The 16350-nt window shown below is 43.9% G+C and overlaps 1 protein-coding gene across 1 annotated transcript in view; it reads right to left on the reverse strand.

Annotated features, from left to right (window-relative positions):
• The window catches only part of NKAIN2 (sodium/potassium transporting ATPase interacting 2), a 548435-nt gene extending 536565 nt beyond the window's left edge, over positions 1-11870 (reverse strand). The window contains exon 1 of the mRNA XM_075707629.1: positions 11817-11870. Within this exon, the coding sequence (XP_075563744.1) occupies positions 11817-11870 (54 nt within the window). The remainder of the gene's footprint in view (positions 1-11816) is intronic.
• Positions 11871-16350: the final 4480 nt, after the last annotated feature.

Genomic DNA, 16350 nt, shown 5'->3' on the forward strand with positions numbered 1-16350 from the left:
AAATTTTTTTTTTAAGTTTACCAGTGACTGTGATGCTGTTCCACATTTCTCTTTCAATCACCTGACCAGCCCAGCTGTGAAGGCAAAAGAACGCCCCCACCTCCCCGAGCCATCTTTATTGAAAGTGTCCGTACTTGTGCCGAACATCAGAGCAGCTAGGATCTTCAGTACAGTCACTCTCCAGAGACCTCAAACTGAAAGGCAACAAGGAACTTACTGTAAATCTAGGTTTTCTAATTCATATAAAAACATACTAGCAGTGTGTCAAAAGCCAGCTATTTTTAAATGGTATAATCATAAAATGAAATGTCAAATATTAACTGTTCCATCCATTCATCACTGTAGCTTTGTATAACTCTCTTGTCTTAAATTAGTAAGGAAACTGTCTGGAATAGATGCTGCAGTTTTAAGACTAATAGTTTTCACCTTCCAAAAAAAGTCAGGGCTTATGCTCACCCAGAAATCCAATTAGTCACACCAAATACTGCAGAACTTCAAATTTACTCAAATTTTGAAAAGCAAACAGAAACAGCAACAAAAGAGAAACCTACATGAACACAGAGACATGGGTTTACACTCCCTAAGCCAGCCTGAGCTGCCCACTATGTAGATGTGAGCTGAGAGAAGCAAGTGCTTAAGGATGTACACGCACAACTCATTACAATAGCTAAAATGCCAAGAGGTGGTTCTTGAGAATATGTTCCTAGGTTTGGCATGGCCAACAAACCTTGCCGTTCATTGCAAATAGTTTTCTCTGGCTGAGTTTATGTTAGCTCCTAACAGCATTATGATGGCACTGTGCCACTTCAATATTCTTCTTTGTTCCAAACTGGTCCAGTTCTCAGCAGAAGTGACAGCAGCCAAAGCACCATTACAGCATCTGAGGAGCTTTGGAGAAATCTGCCGGTCACCCCTTTTTTAATCCTGATGGAATTAGAGAGAGACTGAGGAGTTACCATAAAAAGCTTACAACTTGGAAATATCCCCTGCACGCCAATCTTCCTTGTGGCTGCTCTAGGCTGCTGGGGACCTGAATATCTGGCCTTCTAGTGAAGGCACTCAGAGTGATCTGAGAGACTCAGATGTGCATTCGGACAGTGCCTTTCTTACCTGTTACAAGGGCGAAGTAATAATTGCTGGAAGTTCAAAGCCTCCTCACAGGCACTGCACTCTGAACAAGCATGTGAATAGTCCCAGATCCCTCACTGCTTCATTCCTGGTTTTACACCCGAGTTAATTAACTGAAACCATGAGAGCTCCAGCATCCCCCATTGGTGTAATGCAGAGGAGGGTTACACTCATAATTTCTATTATCATCTGTGGTAGTTACATATATGTGCTGGGCAGAGAGGAGCAGCTGTCCTCTAATAAGGCGCTAGTCATGACAAATATAATACTGACATGGGACCCACATAATTGTCTTTATAAGCACACTGCAAAGCAAGAATGATTGCAAATGCCAGCAACCAGAAAAAACCACAACATTCTCCCCCACTTTTTTTATTTCAATTCGCAAAGAACAGCACATTTCTGCAGCAAATAGAGCTTACTAAACCAGCTGCCTTTTGTTATTGTCCTCATGCCTATCTGTGATATTATACAACAGATACCACTTTATCGGTGTCCATAAATAACTTTTATTATGCATCTGAAAAAGCAGAGTTTAGCACGACACAGAACAGACGCCATCTCTTCCAGCGGTTGAGGCCAACAGCTTTCTTCTGTACCTGCCATTATGACCCTACCCTTGGGTGACAGCTTTCATTTAAAAAAAAAGAAAGAAAGGAAGAAGAAAGGAGAAAAAAAAAAAAAAAAAAAAAAGATTGTACCAGACAGCAGCCCCTCTAAATATTCTGAGAGGTTGCCAGGACCAGAAACAGGCATTACTAGGTATATTGCTGAATACTGATCCAGCTCTGGTTTGTTGTGGTTTTCCCTCTGCAAGTGCCAAATTTACTGCCAGCTCCACACTCAGGAAAGCCAGTCTGGTAAAATCCAAAACAATGAACTCTATTTTCAGGATACACTGAAGCCCATGTCTTATGTTAACACTACCAGTGCCATCATCTGGTTTGTTACCAGCTGCTGTCACTGCCTGTGACTGCTACTAGTGTCAAAGAAAACAAAAACTGGCCTCAAGGGCATGAGATGGGTGTGGCCAAGAACATAAAAATAAATTAAAAAAAGAAAGAAAAAAAGGGAAAATCAACTTTATAGCTAATGGCAAAAATAACATTCATATTTTCCATTCTTTCTTTCAGACAAGCCTCTCAATTCTTTTACATTCCTTCAGCTGCTAATGTTTTCATTTCTTTTACTGTCATTTGCTCTGCCAGTTTGAACAATGATGTAATGACATATGACTGCCTGATATTCAGTGGTACTCACAGCACCTTTGTCACTGGTGGCTCAAGTGCACAATGAACAGTATCTTAAGTTTAATGTATTTGTGGCTTTGTGAAGGCAGCAATGACACACAACAGGCTTTTTTCTCCTTTTGTTTCTGTGCTCTGTAATAGAACAGCCTGCTACAGACACTGTGACCAGAGGATAATGAAAAATGCTGGGCCATTGTTGGCCACAGGAAAAATTTGCAAACTTCACATTTTGTTTAATTATTGAAGAATGGCTTTTCAAAGATCCATGCATTGTTCTAAAGAGACATCTTAGCATCTATCTTCTTTTCCTCACAAAAGCTTTTTATCTTCAAACGAGAAGAATATACGTGTTGAGGGCCAATTAGTAGTCCGTCTATGAAGAAGTTTAAAGGAATTTTTAATTAGTAAATTGACCCATGGTGTGAGTCACTTGGAAAGGAATTACATCATTTCCTAAGACAATTAAGCTTTCTTACACAAATATTAGTCAGTACCTTAGACTCAAGACCCTCTGTCTCTTAATACTATCTTGCTTGTGTAGACCAATTGCATTCACTACTGTGGGATCAGAGACAGTAAATGCTATTCAAGGTGAACAGGGGCAGCTCTCTGACCCTTGTCCTAGGCCTCTAGCACGACTTCCATTCATCCAGAAGAAATGTTGTACATCACTCAAGTTTACTATGCCTGAATTCTACAAAATAAGAGTTTCAGTCTATCCTCTCTTCTTCAGTACAAAGATACCATCAAAGATGAGCAGGCTTAACTATCTAATGAAGTAAATAAAGGTGCATGCAGAAGAGAGGCTGGAGTTTCATTCCCAACTGGGCAGCAACTCAAAGATCCCTACATAGTTAATGGAAAGAGGCAGCAACCTTTGAAAGGTGGTTCAGAGCCTATTCATTACATGCTTAAATGAGATAGCATTAATGTCTCTCCCACCACCTGCAAATGGTCCTGCATTTTTGCCTCCTGAAAGATGATGTGACGTATAAACATGACAGGCATCATCATTTCAACATGCTTCTCAGAAAGAACAGAATTAACCTCATACGCTGCCTTCTGTACAAAACTCTATTAAAGAGAATTCCTTCATAAGAAAAAAAGGGTGAGGAAACCAGACTTCAGTCTGTTATGGTATGAGCATAGGATACGACAGACTTTTCCTATATCCATTCACATAACTGGTGACTTGCCACTGGACACGCCGCCTAACATCCCAACTGAGAAAAATATCAGGAAAAAAAAAAAAAAAAACAACGAAACGCAATGTTAGAAAGCTATTACTGCAAGCAGCATAGGAAAATCTGAGATTCGTTTATGTCATATAAATGGTACTTTTACTGATTTTAGCAATCAGTACAATAATCAGCGTTTCTTATATACATTACATCATTATGTAGGCACCAGAGAAGCAAGTTTGTGTATAAAAGGTAAATCTGACCTTCAAATGAAAGACATTTTCAAGGTATCCAGATATATGTAAACATTTAAGAGGGAATCAGCAGAGCCCTAAACTGATAAACATTTCTCATAAGTTATGTATGAATTAAAATCAAGTTTTTATTAAAAATGCATAAGTATGATCTGTGGTGAATAGAACCATTAGCTATGCATGTTTACTTTTTAGTGAACACAGAAATCAGTAATTTTTCTTCTAAATGTCATTTCTATCAAAGGGTTATAGAATGCGAAAATGCTGAAACAATTCTCAGATGCCATCCAGCTGGTACCTGTACATCTGGGGAGAGGAGATAAAATAACAAACTGTGAAGTGTTTATTTGCCACAGGGGCAAGAAAATATCATTTCAACTATTGTGTCCATTCTATTTTACAAGTCAGGTAGCACTCAACAGCCCCTCTCTTTCACTCACCATAATAAAAAAATAAATTAAGATTAATCTGGATGACAATAAACTATTTGATGCTTTAACATTGTTGCATTTTCAGCATACTCTTTATGATCACACGTTATTTACAGTGATCCCTGTCTTCCTCACTCCTGTTGGAAGCTACAGGAAATCATCCAAAACCCAAAGTGAGCATAAATTGGTTTTATCCATTTGATTTTAGTTTGCTTTTTTTTTTTTAGGGGATCTTAAGGGACAGATGCACAAAAGCTGACAATGCTCTGCTGAAACCAGGCTCCTTAGTTTCCTTCTGCAGTCAACGAAGAGACAAATACCTTTCCAAAACAGCATTTCTCAATCCGCAGATCACAGTCATCCTTAAAGTCAAAAAGTCCTCGGTAAAATTACTAGTGAAAATGCAGGAGGGAGGAAAATATGAATAATACGTACAGTGGATGGCAAAACAGCATACAATGGGTCTGTGATTTCTTCTCTCCCTGCCCCTCCCAGAAAGCCTACTTAAGCAGGAGGACCACTTTACTTAAGACACAACTCTTAAAGGGCAGTTTAGGGCAAGAAACAGCGTTAGGCACTCTGACCTGAAGGAGTCCCTCTTCTGACTGCAGAGGAGCCTAGAGAGATTATTCTGATTTAGTCAGACCACCAATACCCTTGTCCCCACCCAAATATGAGTATACTTACTATTGTTATTCCCCGCTAAATGTCACTTGAATTTCTACAGGATTTACTTATGGGTCTGAATTTAAGATTTCTGACACACCTTTTCTTACAAAATGTCACTGGGCATAGCTATCTCTTTCAGCTTTGTACACCTGGGATAATCTCTTGAGCCCAGTGGAACCAGGGGACCAAAGGGGCAGTTTGGAGTGTATGGGGGTACCCAGGTAGCTCACTGGGAGCTGACATCAGCCTCCAGAGCAGACGCTGGCTGAATCTCATCAGTCCCCAAGCCCAGGGAAGTTTCTCAAAACTTCATGCTAACTGAAACTAGATGTTGAGACCCATGGCATCGGAGGCACCAGAACATTGAGAAGACCTCAAATGGATTTAGATTCTTTCCTGGAACAAGTCACCAAGTACTTGTTTACAAACCTTATGTGCTGCACTTGCATTGTATACATTCCCACAGCTCAGCATGGGACAGTAAAGTCACTACCAACTCAAAACATTATGTTTCTGCTTTGAACCATTCTGCAATGGAGCCTGTTCCTTTCTGTTGACTACAGAATGAGAAATTTCTCTCCACTGACTACAGAGAGGTTTTAGTGTCTTTTAAAAATGCTTACTTAGTGCTTTTTGTAAAGAAACGGAAAAAGAAAAGAAAAAGAAAACCACCCTGCTTCTCATCATTCAAGGTGCTAGCTCAAATCTCTGCCAATACGAAATTAATTCCTACTGTCAAAGATTTGCCTCATGGCTATACAAGAAGAGTAACTTTGTAAGATATTCTAGGTCCCTATATGCAGGTAGTTTATTCAACTCTTCTCTCAATCTATTTAAACCTTTCTCTCCTACCCATCATCACAGTAGCTGAACGTTGAGTCTGCTCACTGAACTCTAAAGAAGTTCAGCTTCAGAAAGCAGTGAATTAAACTTGCTATTCAGCTGGTCTGAAGTCTTTTAGCCTGTAACTTAAAACAACATATTCTGCTTTTCTTGAAGTGCATGATTGGTTATTCACAATTATTATTCATTCACAGTCCTATGAAAAATAATACTGTACCATTCATAGTGAATGTCAAGCCACTAAAATTAAATGACATAATGGACTGTTACCTCCGACATCCAATTTTTGTATGCATCACTATTTTTGACCTCAAGTTATCAGAAAAAAACAGTTTGGTTATGAATCCTCTGTATTTTATCTCAAAAACAGAATAGAAAAAGCGTGTTTACTTTCCTACCAAGGTCTCACTTAAACCTAAAAAGGTTGCTACATATTTCTTTTATAGCAACAAAAGATGTTAGCTCTCTGAATTCATGATCAGGTCCTTGTTCTATATATTCCCAGCAACACCTCAAAATCTACTCCTTAGGGTTATGTAATAGCTTTCAAACATACATCTGCTGAAAGTCTGCTATTCACAGGACTGTTTTCTTTTCATTGCTAGTAGAATCACAATGGTTTTGGATACAATGAAACTCAGACTTTCACTTTCTTTCCTATCAAAATTGAAACAAAGCAAGAAGCAGAACTTTAAAGAAGGCACAGAGAGAAGTTGTTGACGTAGTCACAATTTCAAAGGTAGTACTTAAATATAAGTACTACCCAAAATTCAGAAACCAATTCTTTCTACTCTCTAAACTGATAAACCTACAGATCCACCGGCTAAAAGCAGTAACAACATCACTTTCCATTCCACATGGAAAGCCCATGTCTTTAATTCCCCTTTTGCTAGCAGAAAATTTAGGAACATGTACATGTCATCAGAATTTTCCATTCCCTTCTCTCCTAAAGCTGCTATTGAAAATCATTGGCAACAGCGACAATGAAACACAATTAAAACACACACACAAACAGAAAAAACAACCCTCCCCAAAACCCAGCAACTGAAAGCAAACACCAAAAATTTCACTACTGCTTCCCTACAGCAAAAATGAAAAAATAAACATGCTACGTACACTAGTTATGTGGTTTGGTGTACTATTGGAAAGTACCCTGATAATATGCATGATATAAGAGTCTGTATTAATAAAAAGATGTTCTTTATTACATAAAGCTGAGAGTAGCTAATCCTAGAGAGTACCTGGTGTGAACACCTTTGCTTTGCTCTCAGAGGGACCTCAGCTCTAATCTGTCAAACCTCACTCCCTGAAGGTCCAGAGAGACAAGTCAATCTGCAAACTGTTAAAACACGAGTTTTTCCCCAAGCGAGGATATTCATGGTATTAAATGTGCTAAACCTTGTAGGAAGATTTGTGATATAGATGAGAACTTACCATGATCACCATTCCTGAAGTGTCTGAACAAGCATAAGAATGTTTGCTGTTCATATTTTAAAAAGGCAAACCAAAACTTTACAGGACTGATCACTAAGGCAGACTTTTTCCTGCAAGAACCAAGCTCTGTTCTCTGTAGTTACATGTACCATTGTTTTATAATGCATGTGAGAATTGGAAGAGAACAGGACACTCATCATCCTTATATCATGTGTGCCATATAGAGTACGAGCATCTCTCATGACATCAGAAGAAGTTACAGAAGACATACGGTAGACACCACTTCCCAGTTTGTAATTAATTTCCTGGGTTTGAGTGGTTCCAGCACTTTATTTGCCGCAGATCAAAAATGTGTCTTCATGTGCAGCAAGGTAACTAAATATGTGTTTATGGACATCGGTATCACCGATAGGTATAGAAATTACCTCAGTTTTTGAAATAAAGTATTTGACTTTTCTCTTAATTCACATTATTCATTTGAGGAAAAGCATGGAACAAGGACATTTTCATAAAAGCTGTTAGCGTTTCAATCATTTTTTTCATTAGCTCAAAGCAAAGATAAAGACTGAGCCTATGGTAGCAAAAGCCACCAAATCTGGTGCCTTTGTCGTTCTGCTTGGCCACGACACACTTGGACAGCAGCTTCAGCCAGAATTGTAACTGGAAGAGGTCACAGAGAGATACAGCCATGTTGTGTGTCAGTGTGCTTACACCCCAAACGGCGAGGTGTTAGTGAGGAAAAGGATAGACTGCAAATGTCATACATTGATGCTTGTGAAAGACACCTATTTTCAGAAATTGGGGAGTTTGTGCCCATTATAATACATGCCCCTTTAGCGCATCAGACTGAATACCCCAGAATCTCTAGCTGAGCCTTGGCACTTATGCAGCTTGTCTACAAATTTTATATAGTTTTTAATACATAGTTAGAATATCTGAACCACATTACAATTTACTTTAAAAAAAAAAAAAAAAAAGAAAAAGCACAGGCAAATGTACAAAAAGAATGATATAAATAAATTCAGTAAATTCAGATGGAAACTGAGAGAAGGCAGTGCAAAGGCTGAATTATCTGTCATCTAATTAGCTTTGGGAGTATGGCAATCTTTGCCTGATGGATAGGAACAATAAGGCAATGATTTCTAGAGACTTGAAGTTTCCTTATGAAATGTTGTCCTTTCTCATCACTGCACTTGAGAAGAGAGCTTCTAAGCTGAAAACAAGCAGTACTTTTTACTGTTTTGCCACCGCTCAGAGTTTTCCCAAGCAGCCACAGAGGACACGTAGAAGGTTTCAAGCTGGTTTCCATGGGGCTCTTGAAGCCTTCCAGAAAGCACTGAACCAAGAATAATCTTGGCAGTTTCACCTTTGCTGCTCTTGCTATTAAAAAGTCTAAGCAACAAGATATTAGTGTTACTGATGTAAGCTATTAATAGAACAGGAGATACCCAAAAATAAAGAGGTTTAAAGGACAAAATGCAATAGCAGAGAATTCTTTCAATGCCACCAGGATGGTTGACATACAACAAAAAAAATATCAGAGCCACTATGCCCAGGGTTCTCTTCAGAAGGACAAAGGGCAAGAGAGACCAAAATTTTTATGATAAAAAAATGAAAAGGTATTTTGAGATAATTAACTTTGTTACAGAAGGCAATGTCTTGTTCCTAACATCAGCAAAATTAGCTCTTACTTGCTGTTAATTCTTCTCATTGGCTACAAACACAGAGGAAAATGAGCTGTCAAAGGTTGTTTTCCATAGTACAAATGAGAGCACAAACAGGAAGGTATATGTATGTTAATAAGCAGGGGAGCAATGATCAGTATGCCCTTGAGAACAGAAACATTCCTTGAGCTTTCTGATAATCTGATGGTACAGCACATTGCCTTAGCTATAAGCATTTAATATGTATTTATGAAAATAATTCTGCTTGCGCAGGGTCTCTCAAGTTGATGTAGCTCTACTCCTACACCAGTAGTTGAAACAACCACCCTTTTTTGCCCATTTGCAGACACCTACATCATCTATATATGTACGATATGCAACAACTTCTCTATTGAACTGCAGTATTCCTCAATGTTATTTATTGTACAGTGCCTACAAAGACCAATTAGATCACCACACCCTAGCTCTGCAGAGGTGGAAGAAAATATTTTCATTAAAAAAAATGGAAGAACTCTTTCTTTTTACAAACTTTTTTCCTCAAAAAACAGTATATGTTCTACTTCAAACATGACCATTTTAAAACTGAAGCCCAGGTACCAGTAATAAAAGATCATCACATTAAAAGGTCTATGCAATTTTTTCTTAAGTATGGTTATCGTTGGAGAAATGCTTCCAACGCCCCTCTCCTCAGGCCAGATAACTTCTTCATCCATTGTTTTTGATTTGCATCTGCATTAACGTGGCTGCTAATTTGAGGATGAAACTTGATAGCATTTGCTCCTTTAAGTAGTCTTTACCTAAAAAGTAGCGACAACTGATCAATCACGCATAGGCCTGGTTAAGAGAGTTGTCTCCTTGACTTAAAACTCATGACCTATACCCATCTGATGCTATATGGCACATGAAGGAACATGACAAGCAATTTTAATGAAGCGCATCATTTTTTCCATTCCCAACTACTTTTTCCTCATGTAAATGATTATTCCTGCTTTGAACCTATCTAAATGTCATTGCATAGGCCAACTATGATTCAGAGGTTTGTGTTGCTTCTAGCACGTCCTTTTCTTGCTCAGTAAAAATTTCCAAATTTGCTTTCAGTTTATCAAAACATGTTAAAAGTTCGCTTAAGCAGCTCCAGAATATAATAGTTACTTTTCTAAAATGTGTGTGTATATATATATGACCCTGTAGTTTACAATCACTTTTAGAAAGCTTACAGTATTGCTACCATTCTACGCCAGCCTACCTGCTCAAACATTCCTACAGGGCATTTGTGTTGATGTTGCTACTCTGAGTTTTGCATGTATTTTTGTCACCATGAGTTAGCAAATATGTTTTCCTTCACAGACTTTCAGAACAATAATAATTTAACATTCCATAGTCATCATAACCTCCTGTTTGTTGAATGCATTAAAAAAAAAAAAAAACCAAACCCTTTTACATGTAAAAGGTACAATTTAAACCATTTTTTGTTCCCTTTGCAGGAAAAAAAAAAAAAAAAGTATGCCTCTGAAACTTAAATGGATCTGAAGAACTCCAGTGATTAATTTTATGTTTCCAAATTGCTGGAAAAGGTTACATTCCTACCATTCCACTCAACATTCACTACTTCTGTTCAAGATTCTTTTTTTAGACATTGTGCATGAATACATCACATCTGTTAGATACAGATTCTACAAAGAATCAGATAACTTAAGTGGAGAACAGCATATACAAATAAAATGTTTTCCAGAATACAAAACGATTAAGGGTTGATTACAACCAATAGTAAGACCACAGGTATTTTGAATTTCCCATCTGCTAACACATCTTCCTTTTCCTATGTACTGTTTTACTGATTTTGGTCCCTGAAATCTACTGGGTTTTTTCTTCTGTAGTTCTCTTAGTACCTGTCTGCAGGAGAGGCATTAGCGACAATGCTGGTTGCTATTGATACCGACTAACACTTTCCCAGCAAAACTATTCAGTAAGAGGTAGAGGGAGAGAGTAACATGAATTATTTCCTTCCTGCTATAAGGTTAACTGCTTAACAAAGGTGCTTCCAGCACCTGTTCTGCTAGCACACGAACACTCGGTCTAATGAAGATAAGAAATGGGGCATAGTCTATTTGATAGGTCCTTAGCTGTGTGCCACTGCATCCAAATCCATAGGAATTCTATACGTCACGTGCCTGATTTGATAACAATAAAATAATCCACGTATATGTTGCAGAAAGGGACATTTCTTTAGTTTCTTAACTTTAAACCCAGCCACTTTTAAGGTACCACAATACAATTGCACGGGCTAACCGTCTTGCTAAGCAGATCTATTTTTAGGCAGCCTCTTTGTTATTGTACCTCGGTGCCTACTTTTTAAACTCGGTCTAGTTTGGCTGGTAGCCGAGCTTAGGAGTGCTGCCACATGTCTCCTCTATAGGTAAGTATAAATATATAATTGTTTTAGTGCTGTAACAACATAATGATACAATGTTAACACACACTAGCCGATAAGTCTGAAAGACCAAAACACAAAAAAAAGAAGAAATACACGTCTGCAGAAAAGCTCGGGCATAACAAGTTCACACACACACACACACACACACACCTGTATGGCAAACTGTTTGCAAGCTATGCATCACCCCCGCCACGGCCGCGTCCCGGCTTTACATAAGGCCGGGCAAATACCGGCCTGCCAGAGGAGCCAGGCACCAAGTTGAGCCCACGCTGGGGACAACTGCCCGAGTTTATGAACTCCGCCGTGCGCCCACCGCAGCCTCCCGGGCAAAGCCTCCGCGAAACTACCTGTAACGCAGCCCCTATTTCCCACCCCGCGACCTCCCGCCTTTCCCCAGCCCGGCCCCCTCCTCGCCCAAAGCGCGGGCGCTGTCCCCCCTCCGGGCGGCGGGGGAGCCGCCCCGCCGCCCCCCTCCCTCTCTCCATCCCCCCCCGCCCTCCTCCGCCGGCCGCCCCCGCCGCCACTCACCAGCTGCGCGCCGCACACCGCCACCAGCGTGCACCGGCCGCTGCAATAGCCCATGGCTCCCGGCACCCCGCGCCGCCGTCCCGCGCCGCGCCGCGCCGCGCCCACTCAGGCGGCGGGAGAGCACCGCCCGGCCGCCGCCCGGCTCCCGCCTGCCGCCGCCGGCGCGCCCCAGCCCGGGACCCGCATGGGGGCGCGCCCGCCGCCCGCCCGCCCGCCCTAGCCGCGGCCGCAGCGCCCGCCGCCGGCAGCGGGGCCGGCCGCCCCCGCGGAGGGCGGCAGCGCCGGGGGGGGGAGGGCGGCGGCAGGTGCCTGCAGGAGCAGCCGCGCTCTGCCGCGCAGCCCCGCAGGCATCTGGGCTTCAAAGTTTGCCCCCTCAACTCCGCTCGCAAACCATCCGGGCTCGCAGCCGTCTGCGGCGGGGGGAGGCGGCGGGGGGAGGCGGGGAGGAGGGAGGGAGGGACGGCCGGCGAGGCGCGGCGAGGCGAGGCAGGCGGCGGTGCTGAGCTCAGTTCTCGCTCGGAGAGCGGCTTCCCTCCTGCCCACGGCACGGCTGCTCCCCCACCCTCCTTCCTCCTCCTACTCTTCCTCCCGGTAGGGCTCTGGCAGCCCCAGCAGTGGAAACCCCTCGCCCGGGGGCTCCCCCGCGGAGGGGCGGCGCAGCGGCGGGGCCGGGCGGCTGCCGCTTTGTCTGCTCGGGCGGGGCGAGCGCGGCTGCACCCTCCCGGGCGCCTTTGTCTCGGCGGGACACCGCTCCGCGCCCACCCCTCCCGGGGCTCCCCCGCGCCGCCGGCGCCCTCCGCGGCCCCGCTGCCGCCCGGGCACGGCCCCTCCGCCGGGGGGGCGGCGGCGGCAGGGGCGCGGAGCGCGGCGGGGGCGGCGGGGCAGGGCAGAGCGCGGTCCGCGGGCGCGGAGCGGAGCCGGCGCGGCCGCGGCCCCGCGGCGGGGCGCGCTGCTGCCGCCTGCCGGCCCGCGGCCGCCGGTGCAGGGGGAAGCCGCCCCCGCCGGCGCTTCCTCCGCGGCTGCTGCGGCCGGCACCGGGGAGAGCTCCCGGAGAGCTGCCGGAGAGCTCCAGGGACGCGGCGGTCCCCAGCCTGCCCTCCGCACCGGTCCCCCTCCCACCCCAAAGCAGAGGCCAGAGGCGGAGGCAGATGAGAAGAGGCTGACTTGGAGGACTGGGAGGGATCCGGAGCAGAGGCCGGCAGCTGCAGGGCAAGTGCAGGTAAAGAAGGACAAGACCGGGCGAATTTAGAAAAAATAATTGGTTTCAGGGAACCGCTTCTGCTCACCGTCATGACGAGGAACGTTTGCACTTAGTGGCGTGGTCCAGCCTTTCTCTGCTACCAGAAGCATCCAGAGTACATAAAGTTGGTGGGAAATGGTATGTCAAGTTCTGGTCTGTCAATCAGCCTCCAAAGGCGTTTACTTGCTGTGTCATCAGCAGCAGTCTTGACATTGCATTCGGACCAGGTCACTTTTTTGCTGAGCTGCCCATTAACAGAGGTAGTTTTAACAGTGACATCAGCAATTAGGAACTGGAGGAACATCGCTAGGTTTTCTGAGCACGTGTGGATGTTTGTTTGCAGCACAAATATTCTGTCAAACTAGAAGTTCTCTGGAAGCTTAGAAGCCCATGTAGTTTGTCCCCAGTTTCCGAGCGGGTTTGTCAAAGTAGTTGGCAGCCTGTCAAATGAACAGTTATGATTCCTAAAATGCCTTATAACGTAATAAGCACTTCACGGGGAAGCAAAACACACACAAAGGTGACACTGGTTGTCCTCTACTCCGTAAGGACATCCTTCTGATTGTCAGCTTCTGTGCTATCAGAAGCAGCGTTGACCTGTCAAATCACTGGTCATGCAGAGTACCAAACGCAGCGAACATGTTTGCGTTAGGACCTAAGGAGGCAACAGCTAGGGAGGGCTCTATCTGAGAACAAATAAAGCTGTGGAGCTGCTGAGGCTCAGAGGGCAGAGACATCCAGCAAGTGGCAGAGAATAGCTTAGATACCTCTGGACTCAGTCAGTCTTTCTTGACTTCTTCAGCATGCCATTCACGCAGTTTACAGAAGTGACATTGGTGTGCAGGTATTAGCTGGTATTATGGTTGTTTGAACTTTAGATTTGAACTAGACAAGATGTAGCAGTAGACCCTGCGGTTGCTGTATAATTACTTCTGTCTCGTCTCAGGCGTGTTAGCCTTTGCGTACTGATCTCTTCTAGTATAGTGAACCCTGCCCGACTGAGGAGTCAGGGTGGTCAAAGCCAATGGAAAACACTTTTTATTTACCCACAGCAATTGTCTCCTGGTAAAACTGGCAAAAAGTGGCACGAACGGTGTATCTGATTATCTGAGACTGGGAGCTGGGAAGCTAACAGGAGAAGGGGCAGCTTGTACTCATTTAGACTCTTGAGAGGAGGCTAACACTAGTGCTCTCTGTGTGTCCATAACTGATCTGGTTGGTTATTACAGTGGAGGGATTCCTAAGGAAAATGTGGGCCGTAGTGACAGCATCCAAAAGGGTGACCTCCAAGGACTCCTATAGCATCCCAGAGCTCCCTGATTCTTTTCTTTTCTCTGCACCTTCTCCTATAGCTTTAACTACAAATCCCTATTTCTTTGCCTTCTCATGAGCTTCAAAGTAATTGTGTTTCTTTCTGCCACTGTTCTCTGATTCCCCCTGGTCTGTGGCTTACCTTTCCACACAAGCTGCCTTTCTCCATGTCACTCATATACATTCAGCGTCTCCTACCTTTGGGCTTTTCTGGGTTGTCTGTGCCCCATTTTTCAGCAGGAGTCGGGTAGTCTTTTTCGCTCTACCCTACAGTATCAGATGTATGGGCATAGACTGCATTTTCTCCTGTCTCTGCTTTTGACCAGAGCTGCTTGGTAAGGTCCCTCTTAGGAGCAGAATAAGGCCTCAGCAGAGGCAGATGAAGTTGAATAAGTCAGTTGTGTGAACTGCTCTGTTCCCTGACCTTTGTCTGTGCTCTGGTGTTGCCTCTGTTGCTGTTTCCCTCTGCTGCTATTCCAGTCTTTCTACCTTTCCAAGCATGAACCTTCCCAAAAGCTGAGATTTCAAGAGAAATGTATTCCTCCATCTCTGTTAAGCTTGTGGACAATAATGATGTTTAGATTCTCTGTGAGAGTCTCCAGCCGTAACCTGCCGTTGAGGTGTCAAAGAGGATTCCTCCTCCCTGTAGCCAACAGACTCACCACAGTTAGGCTTGCTGCAGGCTTGCCTTTGCTTGCTCTGTGCAATTAGAGAAGCTACAAATTATATATTGGGAGGGGGAAAAAAAAGTTATGGTATGACTATGTAGAGCAGGCAGGGAAGGATGAGTAAACCACTGTCCCTGAATCCTTATTAGACTGCTCCCTCAGCACTCGAGGTGAGCCGCAGGGCTCAGCTCTCGTTAGCTCAGGGCCTTTCTCAGGCCAGTCTAAGCCTGTTCTTGAGGCCCCACAGCTTCAGTCTGTGGCGAGATCAGCTGTGTACATACAGAAATATTGTTTTGTACGTTCCCAGTTAGACTTAACAAAAGGCCTGTTGTGTGTGCTCAGTTAGTAATTTCCAAATGTTCATAACTTTGTCAAAACAAAACCATTTTTCTGCGAAGCCAGGCTGGGCAGTGCTCTTCACTGAAGGTTATTCCATGCAAAATATTAACTTGCAGATTTCAGTGGTTTCACCAGTTGGTTTCTAACTGTAGAGGCCACAAGGAAAAAAAAAAGATAAAAACAGGTTTCTCTGTTTCCCTTCACTCTTCTCATAGTCAAGTGTCATTTTATTCTTATTTCTATAACTCATCTCTGGGAAGAGACCAATTCTAAAATTTGTGACCATCACCAATAACTGGAAATGGGAGGCTACAGATTAATTTTACAGTCCCAGTTACAAGAGCTTATCGCTACTGCCTCTACACCCGTGGTGCCTGCTCTTTTGGGGGGAGTGGGGAACATGCCTTTCAATAGCAAAATGGCAGAAAGCCTGTGCCCCCCACAGTGCCTTCCCTGTGATTTGACAGGACTTACTAATCGGTTGTAAGCCTGTCCCTAGCCTGTTCCTTCCCTGCGCCTGGGGGAGTGCCTGGGGAAGAGGGGAGCCCGGGGAGGGTTGCAGCTGCCAGCCGGCAGCGTCAAACCTACAGCCACAGGGGAGAGCAAGGACTTCTGAGAACAAGCTGCAGGCCAAACGAACAGGCCTGAAGGGCCACAAGCGGCTCATGAACCATAGTTTGTATGTCCCTTTCCTTTAACAAAACTTTTATGTGAACTCTGTTAAAGCCAGCACAGTGCAGGTTTGGCAGCACTTCATCCCAAGCATTCCAGCCATGTAGGAGCTTGCCCTTCCCTGCCGCCAGCACCCAGGCTGTCGCAGGCACTGGTAAATCAGCATGGGCGCCTGCCTACTGTATCCATTCTCATATCAAACCAGTATGAGAGCGCTTGGTAATTGATAATGTTGTCATCAACAGTAAAAGCAAAATATTGTTTCAATTTAACCAACACCTTGTTAACAGAGCAGACCTCGCTG

The sequence above is a fragment of the Pelecanus crispus genome, chromosome 3 (genome assembly GCF_030463565.1).
Source record: "Pelecanus crispus isolate bPelCri1 chromosome 3, bPelCri1.pri, whole genome shotgun sequence".
Lineage (NCBI taxonomy): Eukaryota > Metazoa > Chordata > Aves > Pelecaniformes > Pelecanidae > Pelecanus > Pelecanus crispus.